Source organism: Coptis chinensis, chromosome 5 (genome assembly GCF_015680905.1).
Source record: "Coptis chinensis isolate HL-2020 chromosome 5, ASM1568090v1, whole genome shotgun sequence".
Classification (NCBI taxonomy): Eukaryota; Viridiplantae; Streptophyta; class Magnoliopsida; order Ranunculales; family Ranunculaceae; genus Coptis; species Coptis chinensis.
The window spans coordinates 16,804,516-16,826,896 of NC_141460.1; the positions used below are offsets into that span (position 1 = coordinate 16,804,516).

General features: G+C 37.1%; 2 protein-coding genes across 2 annotated transcripts; both read right to left on the reverse strand.

The window, feature by feature from the left end:
- Positions 1–12,277: 12,277 nt before the first annotated feature.
- On the reverse strand, positions 12,278–12,691 carry LOC147496904 (uncharacterized). Its single transcript, XM_086562694.1, has one exon. It carries the CDS (start codon positions 12,689–12,691, stop codon positions 12,278–12,280), a length of 414 nt encoding a protein of 137 aa, XP_086418820.1.
- Positions 12,692–15,060: 2,369 nt separating this feature from the next.
- On the reverse strand, positions 15,061–15,780 carry LOC147496905 (uncharacterized). The gene has a single exon (XM_086562695.1). The coding sequence runs from the start codon at positions 15,778–15,780 to the stop codon at positions 15,061–15,063; it is 720 nt and encodes a 239-aa protein (XP_086418821.1).
- Between the last annotated feature and the right edge of the window lie 6,601 nt (positions 15,781–22,381).

The window sequence follows — 22,381 nt, forward strand, 5'->3', positions numbered from 1 at the left end:
GCTTGAATTTTAGAAAGAATAGCATGAAACTTGTTGATATTAGCTTGAATAATAGACCAACGGTGTTTCATACCCATCAAGTTGCGTTCGGTCATTCTTCTTAAATTTGCATGAAATGCATTTAGAATTCTAGCCCAAAAATCGTCCGACTTTTGCTCATCTCCTACTACACCATCTTGACTAACTTGTAGCCAACTATTGGTGAGAGTAATATCTTCTTCTTGTATCTATGAAGCCCCTCTTGATTTTGATTTTGGTTCTTGACTTATTGTTGTTTTAAGAATAGAGAGTAAAGAGTAGAGAATAAAGAGTAGAGAGTAGAGAATAAAGAGTAGAGAGTAGAGAAAAGAAGTGAGTGTAAAAATATGGGGTGAGTGTTTCAATTTATAGGGTTAGAAAGATATAGCCGTTTTTTGGTCGTTGTTGTAATTGAGAGCACGCGGTTTTGGCAAAACCGCGTCATAAAAGCCCATTTAGCAGCCCAAGCCCACGCGGTTTTGTCAAAATCGCGGTATTCCTAAAACCGCGTAAGTGATTTGATACAGCACCAAACCTGGAACTAAATATTGGTCGATTTGGTGTTTGGTTTGGTGTTTTTTTTAGTGTTTTCATCAACATATAGCTCTCCTGAAGTTGAAAAAACACCAAATCCCTAAAGTTGAGAATTTGGTGTTTGATGCTAGATTGATATCACTGCTAAAGATGCTCTTAGGTCATTACAATAATAACTTCAAAAGTAATGTTTTTGAATATGTTGTCAGTTGTCTTTCTCCTATTATCTCTAACAAAATGTATAAAAAAACACCTTCGCAAGTTCATTTGCTAACTGGATTACCTCTCGCTGAAACTGATTCAGATAGTAATGCACCATCTTTCAATTTATGTGTACGAAAAATCACCAAAAAGACCCAAGTTACCCAAAAAAAAAAAAAAAGAAAAGAGCCACTCCAACCAAGGTTACACAAATTAGGAACCACACTTTATGCCATCTATTATTTCAATAAGAAATGCATGCAGTACCAAACCCAGTCCTCGTTATTTCTCCTGCTGCTTGGGTATCTTTTATCCTGCCATGTTCCTAATCTTTTAGGGACTCGAGAGATAAAATCAAATATGTTCTACTGAAAAAATCACACTACAACAAATTATCTCATTAGAAATAAGGTTATAGATGAAAATCATTTAACGCAATCTAGTCTCGAAAAATAGATGACTATGGTAGAAAAAAAAGATTTTATATATTTTTTTTTTTTGGATTGGCAAGCCTATTTTTAAATGAGATCAATAACTCATAGATACGGCGGGGTTCAAACTCAGGACTCTAGTATCATCACCCAAAGATTTTACCAACTTTACTAGTTGACACCTGTAGATATGAGAAAATAAACCTCAATTCTTGCAGTCAATTTACACTCTTCAAGTCAACAATGAAGCAGAGCTCAAGAAGTAAAACTAATATGAAACGTATCAAATGTGAATATTGATAAGATTAATGAGCATACATCATGTGACACCGTACAACCTGTGATAAAATCATTCTGCAACGACAAACTTCATACTGTAGCCATATCAGTTTGAAATCAAGAGAGACCTGGAAAACCGTCATTTAAGAGTTAAAATGAAAACGTGAAACCCAAGCTTTTGCCTCATGCCACTTTCACCCAAACGGAGCCAATTTAGTACTGGTTCCTACGGTCTTGTAATGTACCCCTCATTTCAGAAGCAGCGTATCCTCAGCTTCGCTGTTTAACTTGAATCATGTGGCACTCCTTGTAGGTGCAAATTGACACCATTAATCGACTCATATCTCCTTAATTCCTAGTCCTACAATGCTCAACATTCACAAAAAGAAAAAAATAGACAAAAAATATTGTAACACAAACTGCTTCGTACCAAATTCGGACAAAACCCATAATTAGTACAAAGTCCACACCAAACCAAAGTTTCCGTTAGTGAGTGTGCGAGGTGGTGATTGAAAATTCGAAACAGCTACCTATCATGTTGTGGTTCAAAACAATTATATCAGCTCATTATTTGAAAATTTTCATGACATGTAGAAGCTAATGAGTAATGATATATATCACGTTAAACCAAATTAGGAATGGGATCAGAAATAATGTAAAAACGACACTTCCCATATATATATATATATATTATAAGGCCTCTAAATGTTAAATGCATACCATGATTGTTCAACTTTACCACAAATTGCCAACCTTGCGCCTTTTTATTGAAATATGTTGCCACCATATAGCTACATGACTAAACTATCTTGTTAAGGGAAAGAGTGTAACTGAATTTGAAGTCAAATCATTGAAGAAATGGCTGCAAAAAAGAAGATATGACAATAAAATTTATAAGTGAAGATCGAATGAACTGAATCAGTTACCACTTACCAATGGATTATTGCAGTGGCTCTCCAAAAAATGAGGTAGAGACCCATTTTTCACTTGGTGTGCCGATGACCTTAATCGTGGATAACTACAAAATATGGCATAGATGAGGAATCCATATTAATTTCATAAATAGGCAGTATTCACTGCTTCATGTTCAAGGTGATACCTTACATGTAAGTTATCCGTGAATAATGGGATGTATGTTTTCACCGCTTGTACAAAAGGGCTAGTGTTGAAAGGTGTAAATTGCGAAAAGAAAATGTACAGAGACGGGAGCAAGCCGCAAATACACGTACGTAATAATCTCTCCATGATAAAAGGCAGTGCAAAATAATGTTTTTTTTTGTGATCCTCAAAAAGGTTGACATCAAATGTTATAATGAAATGATATGAACCATTTCAGTAAAAGTTCGCATTAAACTGTGAAAGTAACTGAAAAATTGAACCAAAGAAAATATAAAACAGTCACTTTGTCATTAAGGTAATTAGGGTTTCTTAACCAAATAAATTCACCATTAACCCAAACCAATGACATTGAAAATATCGAAATTGCATATCACAAAAGAAATGGAATGACACACCTGCTCGGTTTCATAAAATGCATTCAAGCGTCTTTTATCATGAGTCGTCAGATAACAAAATAACATGTATTTTTCAGGGAGGATTGCTAGCGTCCTGCCCCTTTAAAGGGGTAGGACCGTCCTACCACACCAGAAACAAACTATAGTGACCATTTACCTGTAAGCATTTAAAACTGATTTAACTCAATTGACTCACATCTTTTCTCAAACACCACCACAAGCAATCCCCATCCAGCAGCAGCCAAATCCAGCACCGTCACTGCGCACCTTTCTCATCTTTATCATATTTTGTTACAATTAATTGTTGATAATTCTTTTTTATTAACCTTTTTCATTTGATTTTTCTTTTCATTCCACACCACCACCAACTATCAAAACATCATACATCATACATAGTTGATTTTGAAATTATTGTAGTTCACTTGTTGTAAACATGGTGATGGCGTTACTTATTAATGGTTAAATTTTTATGGGAGGTGTCAAATTTCTAGAAGATTTACATCTCAAACTTGAAGGCATCTATTTTGATGCTATGATGTTATGCTTTTGTTGTATCTCAAACAAAGAACATTAAGTGTTGATTCTTCTTTTGTTTGAAAAAAAAAAATTGACTCGCCTTAACGGATTCCGGCAGCCGGAACTAATGGGTGCTGCATTTGTTAAAAAAAAAGAGAGAAGAAAGTGAGTCAACTCATTAATTGACTTGTTCTCAAAACAATTAAGAAAACCTTTAGAATAGGTGAAAAAGTAGTATTTTCTTGTTTGTAGTGTGGTAGGACGGTCCTACTCTTTAAAGGGGCAGGACGCTAGCAATTCTCTTTTTCAGGTCAAGGTGTTAGGTTAAAGATCAAAAAAGTTATTATAACAGCGTTATTTCTTTGCTAAAAGGTGTGTTTCTTGCTCTTTTATTTTTTTATTTTTGACGATGAACTACATACCTTAAAACCTGAAGCATCGAACCCAATAAAAGTGTTTACAATGAACATCCACAGAAAATAACGACTAACCCAAAGACTAACTACAAACAACCATAAGACACTTGAACCTTCTCAACTGAACAAATGTGACTCTCTCTAGAAGTTTGTCTGAAACAGCTCGGACATTGAACCTAGATATCTTAAAAAGATCGCTTGGCCACTTTCTTTGCTTAAAAAACTCTGCGAAACCAACTCAAACTGTATAAGCTACCGCATGACAAAACAATTTGCTTGCACTTCCATAAGGCCGACAGCTTTAATACTTACGACAAATAAGAGGGAAGACAAATTCTCACATATTTTTGTCAAGAGATTACTATATTTTTATCAAATAAACATAAATACATATGAAATAGAAGTAATAAATTATGAAGAAAGGCAAAATAAATGTATTCAAAGCTTCCAAATTAAACCTCAAGAATGGTCTTCTGCGGAGAGAAATTGCACAAATGAACAGATCGAGATTTCTGATAGACCATTACTAACACCTTAAATCCATGACCAACTTGAAACAATCCAAAGAAAAACCTAAAAGTTTTTAAAAAAAACACACACAAAAAGGTGTCATGCTAAAGCAATATCAGCCAAGTAACTTGGTAACAATGTTTTGAAAACCAAACCGGTGATTGAACCGATTTTTTGTTAAAATGGTTCAATTAGGTTCAACCATGGTTCGACTCGGTCGGACCGATTGATGTTTATTTAGCAAATTTTTTAATAATTACAATAATAAAATGAATAAATACATGGTTTTAATTCAATATTAATTAGTATTATATATCAAAACAAATTTCTTAAATAAGAAACACATAGTAGCATGTTGGTTTGGAGTTTGGACAATCTGGTTTAGGTGTTAGGTTCAACTCCCCACATTATCAATTTTTCAAAAAAAAATAATCATAAAGATGATCCGGGGATATGGTTGGTTTAAATTAACTATGGTCCAACCAAAACTCAAATTTTGTGAAAATTTATCGGATGACCCATTCAAACGGTCTGTCCGGGATAAAACCCTTATTAGAATATGGTGGCGGGCATCGACCAAGAAGGTAATTGATCTTCTTTACGGGCATAGAATTTAACAAGAACTGAAGGCAATTGAAGTTGGCCTCACGATTTACTTGCAGAAACAACTAAAAAAGATTTATGTGTGGTTTGACTCAAAAAGAGCGATACAAATTCTTAAAGGCTAAGAGGGAGCACCATGGTACTGCACCAACATTGTAGAAGTGACAAAGGTATCAATAGCACTTTTGTTTGAAGTACAATTCTGCCATGTCTACAGAGAGGTGAACAGAAGTGTTGACTATTTAGCCAGTGTAAGTTCTTCACTAGACGAGAATTACACATGTAATAACCCGCCACTTGATCTCCATTTAACAGAGATTATTGAAAATGATGTCAGTGGGTGGGTATATTTGCAATTCTAGGTCAAGGGTCTGCCTAACCCATTAAATCTTTTTAAAAATAATAATAAATCATGTTCTTACTAACCCTTTTTCTGAAAATGGATCACTCAAACAGGGTGATCATAAAATCAAAAATAAATAAATAAATTGACACACTAAATTAAGGGAGGAGAGTATATAGAAGTAATAAACCAACAACCTGCACATGAACATGATAGAGTGAGATGTTGAGAATAGTTATGTGAAAGAAATCACATCGAAGTAGCTCGAAAAGAAATTAGATATTGAGCATGCTTGTTTTGAATAGTGTCGATGAACAGTATCGGATGCACAATATCAATGAATAGTATCGGATGTACAGTATCAATGAACAATACTGATGAACAGTAAAAAAATCAAATCAAATCGAATTTCAAGTTTATTTTCTAATTTATATATTCTCAAAATCTTTAAACTTTCACTTATAGAATTTGAAAATTTCGAGAAGGGGCGATGTGGTGGCCAAATATCGTACACTAATGATATTTGCCCTTATTTCAATCATTGTCTAATACAATATCGGCAAGAAAGACGATACATTCATATAGATTACAGGTAGAAGAAAAGGGAAGGGAGAGGAATTCACACATGTCACAAAGCTATTGGATGAAGCCATATGGAGCAACTATAAAAGGACTAGATGCAGAAAGAGAAAGAGGAAGATTGATGGACACACTTCATTTTCTATTTTCTCATATGTAAACCAGAGAGGAATGAGAGAACATTATAAACCACCATTAAAGAATAAAGAAGAGCTTAGTTGATCTTTGGCATTCTCTTCTTGTATCTCACAGCAAGCTTTCATGATATCCACCTTGAGAACCATACCTCCACCACCCAATTTTTCTTTCAAATCAATTATCTCATTTGCAACCAAAAAACAATCAAGTATTTATTTTTTCTAACAAATGCATTTTGGAAACTCAAAATATCACCTTCCATTTATCGCTTTCAACCTTGTTGCAATAACTTTATTGATGATTTTGTACAAAGATCCAAGAAAACTAATAGGTGTATAGTCTTTCAACTCCTCCGCTCCTTTATTTGAGATTAGAGTATTAAAGGTGGTATTAAGGCACCGATCTAGGTAGCTATCTCCATGAAACTCCTCTACCACTTTCATCACATCATTAGTTATTTGGTAATTTTATTTATTATAATTTGGGTATTATACTCTTAGATAAAGGATATTATACTTACATCGTCAACAAACAAAATTGCAGGATCCTGATAAAGAGCAAGTCCTTGAAAATATAAAAAGTTGGGTATCTCTAGATAGAGATAAGGAGAAAGATGAAAATATTATAAGATTGAGCTGCAATGCGACTGGACTTCTTGCTATTTACTTGAAATACAAGTATGAATCTTCTTTGTCGTTTCAATTTGTGTTATTTTGATTATTGTTCTTGTGTTTTTATTTTCTCTATTTTCCTTGTTATTTTCTTGGAGCAGGCGATGTTAACATTTTTATGTGTTTTTTGTTACAGGGATGATATGGGTTATGTAAAGCAAGGTGGAATCGCTTAAATTCTCTCTGTGTGAAGAGATTCGAAGATGGTGCCCTATTTATCAGAGATCCTCAAATCTTTTGCATCTTGCCAAGTAAATGTTTTCCCTCATAAGATTCATAGTTTGTCATTGGTTCACTATGCTATCAATATCGGTTATCTCAGCCGATTAATGGCGTATAGCTTGTAAACCGATTATTTTTTACCAATTTTTAAACTTTTCTCACCAACCCGATTTAATCACCGAATTGACTGATTAATCACCGAATTGACCGATTAATCGGCCGAGATGATCGATTTCTCGCTAAACCGAGAAAAAACAGTACTGAAAATATATCGATTCCCCACCCAAAAAAATACGTAGAATTAACGAATTAGATTCTTAAAACCCCGTATTAATAATAATACAACCTAATCAACACACAAAACTAATAGTTTACTTATTTTTCTCTCCTTAAATAAAGTTAAAATATACAAATTATTGTACTATTTCTCTAATATGTATTATTACTTCTCTCTCCCCTTATTCCTTTAAATATTTAACTTAATTGTTGTGTTTGATCGACATCTCTGTCGTACTCCAAAATTAAGTTAGTTATATGTGATTATGAGAATTTGAAATTCTTTGTTGTATCTCGGATAACTATTTATAACTATTTTGTATGGTTATACATGTTGGAGTTATCCCTCACGTGAGGAAGAGGGAGAAAATCCGGTGATGTTTGCGTAAAAAAGTTTGAGCGAGCAAACGCTCGAAACTAGTCTTGCCCAAGGAGCCTTGGAGAAAAAGAAGATAGTTTTTTTTTCTCAGCTTTTTCCGAAACAAGTCTACTAGACTTTTCCTGCAGAATTCGAAGAGGGCGCATGCGCGCTATTTTTGGCCTGTCTGAGGGCACGCCCACACTCATGTCTATTTTCGCAAGTTTCTATCTACAATAACTGCGAATCAGTTTTTTGGGTTATAAACCAAAAACAAGGTTTTGGAAACCCGAAGAAAACACAAGAAGCCAACAAGACACAAAATTGAAACCCAATTTTGAGAGCAATCAAGATTGAGAGAGATAACCTTTGCAGAGACAAAAATCTTGTAAAGAGAGGGGAGTGATCTAGTAAGGTGGAGAGACTGAGAGGAGTGATTGTAATCTTTTTTCTCATGTTAGCTCTTGTGGAAGTAGGCACCATTGACCGAACCATGTTACATCTTTGTATTGTGATATGCTTTATCTTCTTTATATTATTATTTGTTGTTAATAGTTGTTTAGAGAGTTGGGCATGCTAGGTTGGTTGTAGTGGATATTTAGATTTGTCTTGAGTTGTAGTAAGTTCATATTACAAGTTATCTATGTAGTGGGGATCGATTGGAATCGTTATTTCCCCAACAAGTGGTATTAAAGCCATGTTAGATTAACCTAAGTTGTTATCCAAATTTTGCTCGGAAAGTGTTTGACAAAATTCGTGAGAGAAGATTTAAGTTTAAATAACTTGTAGAGATGGACCATTCTATGAACACTCACATGATTAGTTTGAATAGAGCAAACTACACTTTGGAAAGCCAAGATGGAAGACTTGCTATACTGCAAGGATTTGGCACAACCCATTGAGGATGGGGGAGTAAAACTGGAAGCGACTGCCGTGGCTGAGTGGAACAAACTTGACAGAAAAGCAATAAGGTACATTCGACAGTGGATTGATGACAGTGTCTTCCACCATGTATCCTAAGAGACTACTACTTTTGGCTTGTGGAAAAAACTCAAAGACCTCTATGAGAGGAAGTTGGCCAGAAACAAAGTGCTGCTTATTAAGAAATTTGCCAACAAGAAGTACAAAGAATGTTCTTCAATGTCTGAGCATCTTAATGAAGTACAGAATACCATTAATTAGTTGCATTTGATGAAGATTAATATGGGTGACGAAGTTAAGGTTTTGTTCCTATTAACCTCTATACCCGACAATTGGGAGACGTTAGCAGTTTCTCTTAATGGAGCTACTAAGGATGGAGTTATTTCCATGGAGATGACTACTAGGGCATTGTTGAATGAGGAGACAAGAAGGGGTTCAAGAAGTAGCTCCTCTCACTCAGAGATCCTTGTCACAGAGAAACGGGGGAGAGATAAAAGCAGAAAACCATCTCATTCTAGAGGTGATGACAGAAGCAAATCTAGAGGTGAAACTAGAACTTCTAAGGCAGAGAGACAATGTTACTATTGTGCTACCAAGGGTCACTTCAGGTATGAGTGTAGAACACTGAAGAGGGATGAGAAGAATAACTGTGCACATGAAGACATGGTACAGAGGAATGGAAACACAGGTAGAGATACTACCGCACTAGTCGACGATGGTCTAGTGGGAATTATGTCAAAATGTGGTGTGTGTTGTCTTAGTACCTCATGCCAGGATACAGAGTGGGTGATAGATACAGGAGCATTCTATCACGTCACATCGTACAGGGATTCTTCACTACCTACAGCTGTGGTGAGTTTGGTAATGTAAAGATAAGTAACAGTGGAGTCTCAAAGATTGTATGCATTGGTGATGTCCATGTAGAAACTAATGTTAGCTACACCTTGACACTCAAGGATGTAAGACATGTCCCTGACATTCGGCTAAGCCTAATTTCTACTAGGAAGTTAGATGATGATGGCTTTCTAAACTCATTTGGTAACGGGGAATGAAAACTGAGTAGAGGTTCCATTATAGCAGCCAAAGGGAAGAAAACTTGCTCTCTTTACAAGACACAGGCTAGTTTGTGTAAAACAAAAGTAAATGCGACAGAAGAAAAGACTTTCTCCAAGCTATGGCATAAGAGACTATGTCATATGGGAGAAAAAGGTATAAGTTCTTGTCAAACAAAAGGCCTTGCCAAACATTAAAGGTACGTATTTAAATAGATGTACTCATTGTTTGGTAGGAAAGTAACACAGGGTGTCTTTCCAAAGATTCCCATCTCACAGAAAGGACAATGTCTTTGAGCTAGTTCATAATGACTTATGTGGTCCTATGAAAGTAAAGTCCCATGGGGGAGCTTTGTACTTCTTGACTTTCATTGATGATGCGTCAAGAAAGATATGGGCATATAGTCTGAAGACCAACGATGAAGTACTTGGCGTGTTCAAGATTTTCCATAACATGGTGGAAAGAAAGACAGGAAAGCCTTTGAAGTGTATCCGCTCAGATAATGGGTGTAAGTACATAGGGCCGTTGAAGAGTATTGCCAGAGTCATGGGATTCGTCATGAGCAGACCGTTCCCTAAGACTCCATAACACAATGGTATAGCCGAGAGGATAAATTGTACCATTGTAAAGAGGATGAGATGCATACTGTCTCACTCTAAGTTACCGAGAAATTACTGGATAGAAGCAATGCGCACAGCCGTACATGTGATCAACCTATCGTTGTCAAAGCCTCTGAATAGTGATTATCCAGAGAGAGTATGGTTAGGCAGAAATGTTAATTATGGATACTTGAGGGTATTTGGTGTAGGGCATTTGTTCATATTCCAAAGGATGAGAGATCCAAGCTTGATGATAAAGCCAAGCAGTGTATTTTTCTGGGTTATGAGGATGAGAAGTTTGGCTACAAACTCTATGATCCGATTCACAAGAAGGTAATCTGAAGTTTAGATGTTGTGTTCTTGGAAGACCAAACCATAGCAGATTTCGAGGAAGGTGAGAAGCTACAAGCTTTCACTAATGATATTGTTGATTCAAAACTAGAAGTTCCTATTATGGAACGTGCAGAAGGTATTGAGAATGCAGAGAACCATGTGTTTGAAGCTCATAATGATGATCCTATTGCTCATGATGGGATATAACCTATTGATATAGAAGATATGATGTAGATGAAGTACATGAACAAGCAAAAGTGCATCCTCTTGAGCCACAAGAAGATGGGGCAAGGAGGTTCGACAGAGAGAGACAAGCTTCAACCAGGTATCCACCACATACGTACATTTTACTATTTGATGGTGGAGAACCTATGTACTATCAATAGGCTCTTGAAGGTACAAACAAAGAGAAGTGGTTGAAGGTTATGCATGATAAGATAGATTCTTTGAATAAGAATCACACTTATGAGTTAGTTGAGAAACCTAAAGGATGAAAAATTCTCAAGAATAAGTGGATCTACAAAGTCAAGCATGAGGAGAATAATCCACACCCAAGGCACAAAGCTCGCCTTGTTGTGAAGGGATTCAGTCAAAGGAAAGGTATTGACTTTGATAAAATTTTCTCTCCTGTAGTTAAGATGACTTCTATCAGGGTGGTATTGGGTCTGACCACAAGTATGAACCTAGAGGTTGAGCAGCAAGATGTTAAGACAACTTTTCTTCATGGAGACCTTGAAGAAGATGTCTACATGGATCAGCTAGAAGGGTTTGATGTTAAAGGTAAGGAGCACCTAGTATGCAAGCTGATAAAGAGCTTGTATGGGTTGAAGCAAGCACCGACACAGTGGTACATAAAGTTTGATTGCTTTATAGTGAAGCAATGATACAAGAAGTCTGCTTTTGATCATTGTGTGTTTGTTCAAAAATTTCCAGATGTGGATTTCATAGTGCTCTTGTTGTATGTGGATGATATGTTGATAGTTGGGCCAAACATCAACAAGATATCCAAGCTGAAGAAAGACTTGAGTAAGTCCTTTGAGATAAAGGATTTGGGTCAAGCAAAGCAGATACTTGGGATGTGGATCACTCATGACAAAAAGAGTGGGAAGTTGTGGCTTTCGCAAGAAAGCTACATTGAGAAGGTGTTGAAGAGATTCAACATGGATTAAGCGAAGCTAGTCAGTTGTCCGCTTGGTGGCTAGTTCCGCATAACCAAACAAATGTGTCCGAAGGGTGAGCATGAGCAGAGTCAGATGGAAATATTCCTTATGCATTTGCAGTGGGCATCTTAATCTATGCAATAGTGTGTACAAGACCGGATATTGCTTTCGCCGTTGGTGTTGTAAGCCGATTTCTATTAAATCTAGGTAAAAAGCATTGGGAAGGTGTTAAGTGGATATTGAGATATCTCAAGGGCACTTCCAAAGCATGTTTGTGTTTTAGTGGAAGTAAACCTTTACTTAAAGGCTACACTGATGCAGACATGGTAGGTGATGTTGACTCGATGAAGTCTACCTTTGGTTATCTTTTTTTTTTGCACACAAATAAAGAATTTTATTAGAAAGAAAAGAGAATGAGGTACATCGCTTTGTAATCGAAATTACTTAAACCTATAGTAAATCCTAAAAGGACTTTCTATGCGAGTTACAAAATCAGGTCTACTCAAACTCCATGAAATGGATCCTAAAGACATTGAAGAACCCTTCTTGGCTGTTGAGTCAGCTCTGAAATTGCACTCCCTCCAGATGTGTGATACTTTTAGTTATTGTAAGTTTTTGGTTGCATGCTTCCAACGAGCTCTAAGTGACCATGGTATGTAATTCCCTGAGAATGCCATTACCGTAGCCTGTGAGTCCGCCTCTATCCATATTCTATTCCAGTTCATGTCTTTAACTTTCTCCGCTGCATAGAAAATAGCTGTGCACTCAGCCTGGAATGAGGTAACTTCACCGAGCCCAACTGCAAGTACCCCCATGATTGCTAGGTCCTTATTTATGAAAACTATACCAGCACCCCCTCTAGTTGGGACGCCAAGAACTGACCCATCAGTGTTGCATTTGATGACTGAGCCCAAAGGTGGATACCAGTGTACTTCTTTGATACCTTGTAATGGGGTACCTTTGCTCTTCACTTGAAGTCTGTTAAGAATTCTGAGGACCAGGACACCATTGTACATTCTACCCTTAGAAAGCAATCTTGACACTCTAATTCGATCCCTGCACTATAGACTTCTTCATATGGCAAAAGTTGATTAGAAAATCTTCGAAGTGAATTTTGTTGCAAGTTTTCCAGATTTGCACTATAAGGTGAATTACAGCAGCATTCCAGAGGTCTTGTATAATGGAGCTTGGACCTTTGGAGAGTCCTATGAGAGTCATGAAGTTGAGTTCAGTGGGTTGAAGTTCAAATAGGCTAGCGACCCAAGCCCATAACTCTTTAGTTTTTGTGCAGCCCCATAGAATATGCTGGGCCGACTCTTTTCTTCTTGCTGGCAGAAATGGCACCGAGAAACCAGTTTAATACTAGTTTTCCTGATGCAATCATTTATTGGGACAGACTTTCTGATAAGCTTCCAAGCTAGACTAGCAGCACACGGATGAATTTGTGTGGCCCAGACTTTCCTGTGCCATGTGTGTTTTTATTTTTCTTCTTTCTAACAGTTTCGAAAGTCGATTGAATAGTGAAATTTCCACTTGTTTCAGGTTTCCATATTCTTAAGTCCTCTTCCCCACTTGGAGGTCAATCCCAAGCCTATTGAACACGTTAATTACTGTGCTTGGTAGGCGCTAAGAATTATCTTCAATGACATCAGCTACAATAGCTTTGAATCCCAACTAGTTTACATATGGCATTAACTCCATGATGGATTGTCCAACCCAATTATCTCTCCACAAATCCACACTTTGTCCATTGCCGATGACCCAGCCAGTGAAAGGTTTGATTTCTTGAAGTGCATCCCTTAGCCCCGGCCAAACTGAAGAGGGCTTATGATAAGTGAGTATACTTCCATTTTTCTTCGTGAAGTTCTTGGTCATGAACTTGCTCCAGTCATCTTGCTTACATAGAAAACTCCAAGCCAGTTTGAAGAGCAGTGCTTTGTTAAGTTCTTCCAGCCTTTTGATGTCTAGCTCTCCCTCGTCTTTGGGTTTGCAAACATCCTCCCACTTTAAGGTGACTGCCTTCCTTTTTGTGGGATTTCCTAACCATATAAAGTTCGAATGGCCTCATTTCCTTCTTTAGTGCTCTTTGTCAACCATTTATACACTGCCATATTGTGTATTGGCATGCTTGAAAAATTTGATTGGGCTATCATTATTCTTCCCTAGAATGAAAGCATTCTGCCAGCCCATCCGAATGCTTTCTTTTTTATTTTATCCATTAAGGATTGGGTAAATCTTCTAGTTACTTTCCCCTTGAAGAGAGGCACGCCTAAATATGTTTCCGACAACTCCCCTCTTTGATGCTAAAGAATTCCTCCATTTTTCTTTTCCTGGCGACCGTCATGCTACCCATGTAAAGCTTGCTTTTGTCTGTGTTAAAAAATTGCCCCGCCCCGCAGCTTGTTGGTAAGACTTAAGGCCAGACCATAGTCTTCTAAGTCCACGCATGTCTCCATTCGCAAAGAGGAACAAGTCATCTACGAAAAAAGAGGTGGGTAGGTCTATGAGTGTTGCCTACATCGACCATAGGCTTAACCTGCCTAGAGTTGAATTTACATGTGGTTAATGCATCTGCTAAGCACATCTTTGGCCAAGTTAAATAGAAAGGGGGACAATGAATCTCCCTGACGGAGCCCCCTGTGTGCAGCAAAAAAACCACAAGGACCTCCATTTATCATCACCGAAATCATTGCACTATTTAGAATCTTGGAAATCCAGTCACACCAAGTCTTGGAGAAGCTGAACCTTTCCATCACTAGAATAAGGAATTCCCAACTCAGAGTGTCAAAGGCTTGCGCGATATCGAGCTTTAGACTGATGTTGCCACCTCTCCTTTTGTGATCCAATTCATTAATCATTTCTGAGGAGAGACAGATGCATGTAGTACTATTCCTGCCTTTGATGAAGGAAAGCTGCTCACAACTAATCAACTTGTTTGCCATGAGGTTAGTTCTTAAAGACAAAATCTTAGTGATAATTTTAAATAAAAAATTACTAAGAGTGATTAACAACTTGAGCATGCTTGATCTTAGGGAGAAGAACTAGAAAGTTGGAATTCATACCCATGGGAAGCTTGGTATCCCTGAAGAAGGAAATAATTGCCTTGGAAACATCTGGGCCCACAATGTTCCAAAAAGTTTGAAAAAATATTCCTTAAAACCCATCTATCCCAGGTGAGCTGTTAGAATCCATGCTAATCACAACATCTTTAACTTCTACATTTGTAGGGAGATTAGTGAGCTTAGCATTCTCGTCTTCTGATAGGAGCTTGGGTATCAGTTCCAGAAGTTATTCATTGTGTTGAACCTGATGTGCTTGGTACTTGTTTTGGAACGTTGAGACCACATGTTGCTTAATCTCATGTTGTTGTTTCAGAATGGTACCATCACTTGATTTCCATAATCAAAGAATTGTTTAACCTCATCTTGTGTATTTCATGAAAGTAAGAAGTGTTTCTGTCCCCTTCAAAAGCTTCCTCAATTCTTGCTTTCTGTCTCCATTGCTCTAATTCCAAGTCTATCAGCTTGTTGAGTTCCTGTTCCTTTTCTATTTCACTGTGATGTAGTACAACATTAAAGGGGTGCTCTTCTTGTTCACGCAAGACCTGCTCCAGTTCTGCCTCTACTTGTTCTCTCCTTAGTTTCAGGTTCCCAAACACTTCCCAGCTCCACTGTTTGAGTGTCGACTTGAGGCGTTTCAGTTTTTTCATAACTTTTCTTATTAGTACATCCTCTAAAGGCTCTTCCCAGCTCTGCTTGACAACGTCTTTCAACCCTTCATGTTTGATCCAAATCCTCTTGAACTTGAAAGGACTGTTTGTGGGTTTAGGGATGGAGGTGAGCCAGCCGACCACCGGCGAGTGGTATAAGAATTTTCTTTTCAAAATTTTGCTTTTCCACCCCGCTACTGTATCGATCCATTGTTGGTTCACTAGGATTCTATCAATCTTCTGGAGCATTCTTCTATCCCCTAATCTTTTGTTGCACCAAGAAAACTTGTAACCAAGATTAGTGGAATCAAGCAGAGCATTATTATTAATGAATTCGACAAATTCATTAACCGCCAGTTGGCATGGTGAGCATCCTCCTTTTCCTTTTGTTGCCATGGTAACAACATTGAAATCGCCAGCCACTACCTAGGCACCTACATTTATTCCCAGAGTAGTTAGTTCATCCAAGAGGGCTCTTCGTTGTACATATGGAGACCGCGCATTAACTAGTGAAACAGTGGCCTCCCCGACCTTGATTGTAATCTGTTGATGCGACAAACCCAAAAGACTAACAATCAAACCTTTCCTCTAAAAGACCCAAATATTTTTGGTTCTATTGGGAATATTATTATGAAGAATGTGCTCATTAAACCCCCAGCCTACACAAAAACTCCAGAGTCGTGGAGGGTGGTGTGATAAGTGATTTTGCTAGACATAGGATGTCTGGCTTATGCGAAGCTATAATGTCTTTAAGGTAAGTAATAGATTTTTCCTTTTTCACTCCCCTTTATATTCTAGAAGCTTATATTCATTGAGAAAATTTTGAGGCCACTCTTGCCCTGGTGGATGGAGGAGAAAGCTGTTGTTCTATCCATTTGGACTTGTTATACTTCTTCTTATGAGTTTGCCATTCTCCTTCCTTTTCTGTGCTCTCCTCATCAATATCTTTTGCCATCTCCGCCCAGCTAGGTAGCCTTAACAAGGATTCAACTTTAGCAAGGACTTGAAACATGTTCTTAGATGATTAGAGGTCATCTTGCTGCTCTCGAGAATTAACCAAGTGCCTTTGTATCAGATTTACAATATCGGGGGAGTTGTAATCCCTCCTTCCTGAATTGGGTTAGTTGAGCAGTGCCCCTCACTCAGTGAATCAGGCACTTTGCCCATCTTCGCATTTTCCTAGACCACTAGATTTGCCGCGATTGGTGGTAATGGCTACCGTCGATGAAGGAGCATCATTATGGACCCTATCATTGGTTTCCACTAACTCAGAGCTTGTGTCATGGAAGACCTCACTGGTTTCAGAGTTATTATTGTGCATGCCTTGGGAATCCTTTGTGCCGCTGGGACCGACTAGTGTATCCTTATTCCTGTTTCTCCTTTTATTTATGTTTTTTTTCCTTTCCTCTGTGGTTCTTCTTGTTGTTCCGTGGTTGCAGTTTCCTTGCCTGTGTTTCTTGTGGGGTTGTTGTTATGTTCTCCTTCTTTCTCCTTGTTTCGTTTCATGACTGAGCATTCAGCCATGATATGCCCAAGCACTTTGCAATGGGGGCAGAATTTGGGCAGTTTACCTACATCCACTTTTTGCAGAAAGGATTTTCCTTCCTCCTCTTCTACTTCAAACTGCTGTGGGATCGGTTTGGCGAGATCGATCTCAATCAGAACCGATGCATAGAAGCCAAAGTCCTTGTTCAGTGTATGTTTGTCCACCCCCACTGGAGACCCCAGGGCTCTGCCCATGGACATTAGGATCTCGTAGTCCCAATATTGTTGGCTTAACTTTGGGAACTTTATCCAAACAAATGCCGTGGAGGAGCGTTGGATAGCTGGGTCAAAGTCAGGTGTCCATTTAGAGAGATGAACAATTTGATCTCCAAACCTCCATGGTCCTCCTCCCAGAATGTTCCTTAAATCACATACTAGCCGTATCATGAAGAATCCCTTCCCAAGTGGTACTAGTTTCCAATCCCTTTTTGGCTTCCACAAGTCGAGAGCTATTTTTTTAAACCTCTTCTAGCTTGATTTTGTTAAAATCCAATCTGCCAATGAGGCTGAATTGGCAGTACCGTCTCCCTTTTTCAACTGCTTGCTTAGTTAAGCGAATTGAAAGCATGTTGCATTTCATTTATGGAATTGGGAGGTCAGAAATATTGATTTGGTGTTGCTGGTCACCTCGTACCTTGCCCGCAAAAGAGATTAAGTTAGCACTACGCGGTTCATTCCGATTCGGATGAGCTGCTATGGCGGTGATATTCGTTGGTGTTGCTGTGCTTTTTTCCGTGTTCACTGCTTGCAAAGCTTGAATAGTATCTTGTGTAGTTGTGTTACCCTTGCTAGGATTTTCTAGCTCATAAAGATCCATGTATTAGTGTTTCTTTTCTCAACACTGTAAGAATAGGAGGATCTACTAACCTAACCTTTCAGAACTCACACTGTTAATCAATGGAGGATTTTACCTGAAAGGGAAGGAAGTATGAGGATTGAGAAGATAAGAATAGCTCACCAAACTTTTTTAATTAAAAGCGGAAAAATAATAGAGTACTATATCATAATATTAGCAGAGTTAGAGTAAGCTTAAGTTACTCCTTTTCTCCAACTAAAGGTCCCCATTTTCACCCCTAATCCATCATGTTTACTTTTGCAGGGGAGCAATTTACTTGGCAATCTAAGTTGCAAAAGTGTGTTGCCCTCTCCACTACATAAGCCGAGTATATTGTAGCCACTGAGTATTGCAAAGAGATGTTATGGATGAAGAGGTTCTTCGATGAACTAGGGCTAAAGCAGAAATAGTTTGTAGTTCTATGTGACAGTCAGAGCACCATCCATTTGAGCAAGAATCCGAGTTTTCATTCTAGATCCAAGCACATACATGTGCATTATCATTGGATTAGAGAAGTTCTCAAAGACAAGCATTTGTGTATTGAGAAGATCCATACCGACAAGAACAGGTCGGATATGATGACCAAAGTTTTACCGAAAGGTAAGTTTGATGTTTGTTGTGCTACCACAGGAATGGTAGCACACTCCTCCTGTTGATTTGGAAATTGCAGGGAGGTATCCCCCTTCACTGTTCGGGAGGGGGAGATTATTGGAGTTATCCCTCACATAAGGAAGAGGGAGAGAATCCGGTGATGTTTGCGTAAAGAAGTTTGAGCGAGCGAATGCTCGAAACTAGTCTTGCCCAAGGAGCCTTGGAGAAAAAGAAGATAGGTTTTTTTTTCTCAGCTTTTTCTGAAACAAGTCTACTAGACTTTTCCTGCAGAATTCAAAAGGGTCTTGGCTTCGCTATTTTTTTTGGCTTTGTCGAGGCTACCAAGACTCATGTCTATTTTCGCAAGTTTCTATCTACAGTAACCGCGAATAAGTTTTTTGGGTTATAAACCAAAAACAAGGTTTTGGAAAACAGAAGAAAATAGAAGAAGCCAACAAGACACAAAATTGAAACCTAATTTTGAGAGCAATCAAGATTGAGAGAGATAACCTTTGCAGAGACAAAAAGTTTGTAAAGACAAATGAGTGATCTAGTAAGGTGGAGAGACTGAGAGGAGTGATTGTAATCTTCATTCCTACATTATAAAAGGATTAGCTCTTGTGGAAGTAGGCACCATTGGCCGAACCACATTATATCTTTATGTTGTGGTATGCTTTATCTTCTTTACATTATTATTTGTTGTTAATAGTTGTTTAGAGAGTTAGGCATGCTTGGTTGGTTGTAGTGGATATTTAGATTTGTCTGAAGTTGTAGTGAGTTCATATTTCAAGTTATCTGTGTAGTAGGGATCGATTGGAATCGTTATTTCCCCAACAATACACTTATACTATTATATATTTTGAAAGTGTCAAATATATACATATAATATAACCGATTAAATCACCGATTAATCTCATATCGCTCCTCGACCGATTAGTTCCGAAACCAATTTTAACTGCCTAGTTAGTTCGTACTCATCTAATGTCTGTAGTTCATACTCATCTAATTTTCTTGGCAATAGATTATGTAGCAAATAAGTGATCTTCCTTCTAATGTTTTAGGCGAGGTTCTAGATTTATGTGTTGAAGTTCTTTCTTGTACACATTATCAAGCTAGAAGGAATGCCACTCACTTCTTACATTGTGCTTTTATCTTCAAGGCATGTCTTGATTCTTTTGATGCTCATGACGGTCTGAGAAAACTATTGAGTATTTTATCTAGTGCTATATATTCGAGATCCGTAACGAATTCTAGTAGTAGACAAGTGCAAAAGACGGAGTTTGCCATTGATATATGTTTATTATTTAAAACATATTATGAATCCCAAATTGTTTTGCTTATGGGTTTGATTTGCAATTCTGGTGTAAAAGGAAATAATAAGGGTGTCAACACAAGGACGAAGTCAGGATTCTAAACCAGGGTGCGAGATTATGTGCACACCCCATCCCATCAAAAAAAAAAATGTATGCAATTATTTTATTTTATTTTTTTGTTAGAAGCTCTAAACAATAAAGATCAACAAAAGTATGCTTTTATTTCAATTAACAAAACTAGAGTACGTTGACTACTAAGAATTTATTATGGACTAACAAAGTTAACTACTTAAGCACTTAAGCCATTAATTAATATTACTATGTTTATATATATCTACATAATCTAGTCCACAAGTCTACAACAATTCAACAAATTGTTAACTTCCTATAATGATATAAGTCATATAACCCTACTATCATGTTGAGAAAACTATAAAAGATTAACATTGAAAGTAAAAAATTATCTTGTTTTGTTTTTTGTTTTTTTAAGTAGAAATTTTATTGATAATAATAACAAATTTTACAAATAATTAGGACAAATGTGCAACTAGCTACGCGACAAGTCCTTTATGAATTTGTTTTTTGTTTTTTATTTTTTGTTTTGAGGTCTGACGCTTGTTTAATAATTGAGAGTGAAAGAAAGGAGAGAGAGCTTACAAGCTTGTTATGGGTTATTATAATTGTACAAACTGACCGGTTGGGATTTGGGCCTTTGGCTATTTTTTTAGTCTCATTAACCCTTCAAACATTCAAAGACACATTTGTCCATTTTTAATGGTTTTGGATTCAAAATAAATGATAAATGATAATTTTGTAAGGGCAAAAAGAGAAGTAAAAAAAAAACGTTGGTTTATTGAAATATTTTTTTTAGTTTTTTTTTTCATACTATTTTTTTTGTTGATTATATTCTCACTATAGTGTAAAATTTTTGGGAGTGCGGTAGTGAAAGTTTGCTAAAAAAATGTGTGTGTGGTGGGAGGGATGTGCTTATAGTTTGAAAATTTTCTAGGCAATTAGTTATGTGGTAGTGGAACTTTTCTAATCTCAGAGGGTGCGACCGCCCCCACACGCACCCCCTATATTTATTATGTGTCCACGTAACTAAGCATTCAATGGATGCCCTGTATTCTACCATACGACTAAACCAAGAGCTCCACCATGCATTCCAAAGTTCAAGATGTACGTGTTGTAGTTGAAAATTTCATAAGATATAATGGAGAAAGTATTCTCTTGGAATTATGTAGTGTGTGTCTTCCAAGAGCTTGGGTGGATAGCTAGTGGATGCACGAGGTTGGTCAAATGGTCTCTATGCATAATGCGTCTAGTTACACTACTACCTAATTGTTGTAGTGCTTTTGCAAAGGCTGACATACGTTGCGGAAATCTTGGTATGACGGTTATTTTGGATGAAGCAGATCGGTATAGCCAGTTCCTAGATTAGTGTAGTGACCTTAAACTTGTTAAAATTTCATCTTTTGCATTTATTATTACTTGCAATTTTCTTATCTGAATGATATCATTTCATATATTCGATTTGCAAATGGAGTAATCAGATTTCAAATATGAGTATGTATTAGTTGTAAGAATGAACTGTATATTCTTAAAGTTATATAATAATGTTATTTTACTAAATATTGTGCAAATACGTCAATTGAGAGTAACCCATCATATCACTTGAAACCTAACTTGAATATGAAAGGACTTATTTGTGTGTATGTGACTAGCGATTGAGTTGTTTAGTTTATCAGCTGAATTGGCTGATAAACAAGTTCTTTTATAAGCACCTAGTTGTTGGACACATGTCTAATAGGGTACAAAACTAACCCCACAACTAAATCAATGCCATAGGTTCCTGAGACAAAGTAACAGTTGTGGAAAACAGTACCTCTATTAAAGTTTCATGCAAGAATTGGTGTGAAATCTTTCCTTTTGAAGTTTTAGGCCCCACTTTGGACTGATTTTGGTAATTTTGCGGAAGATAAAAAGGAGTTGAGCCGTGTAAGGGAGAATCCCTGAGTTTGGCTGTGTTCCATTGTAGTTACTTACTATATCTCTTGAGGTTATTTTTGACTTAGATACGCGTAAGTTTAAGTTGCCTTCTTGTTCTGATATGTCTTATTTAGTTCGAACTCATGAACCTACTCCATCTTGTTCCTTGAAAGGTTTTTATGAGTATTGATGCATACTATATTTCTCATATATTGATTGGATTGCAAGCACTTGATTGGATTGCAAGCACAAACCCTATGAACGAAAAAGACTCTTTTTCTTAAGCTATTAGAACTATATGTATTCGTGTCACAGTCCAATTTTCTAAACAATTACAAAGTGAATATTTGAAATATAAATATCTCAAACATCCCTATATTCAATTGTCTAAAAATCCAGGTTATAACGGGGTGGATGCAACTCATGCCAAAACCGAAAACCCACATCATAACAGAATCAACTTAACAGCAAAATATCTCCATAATTTCTCAATTTCATCACTTTATTAAAAGACTATCTTCCGTCTAAAAATCATCAATATAACATTCTAAGAATAACAGGTCTTCAACATCGTATTTTCATGTCATATGAATAGGAAACTACATTATTACATACTTCCAAAAGATCAGACCTAATAAAATAAACTCCCGGACTGCTCTAGAAATAAATCCAAATCAAACGCCGCGGTTCCACTACCTTCCACCTATGTTCCCAAGAACACACC

Excerpts from the sequence above, each read along its gene's own strand:
- LOC147496905 (XM_086562695.1), bottom strand. The coding sequence starts at position 15,780 with ATGGCAACAAAAGGAAAAGGAGGATGCTCACCATGCCAACTGGCGGTT.
- LOC147496904 (XM_086562694.1), bottom strand. The coding sequence starts at position 12,691 with ATGTACAATGGTGTCCTGGTCCTCAGAATTCTTAACAGACTTCAAGTG.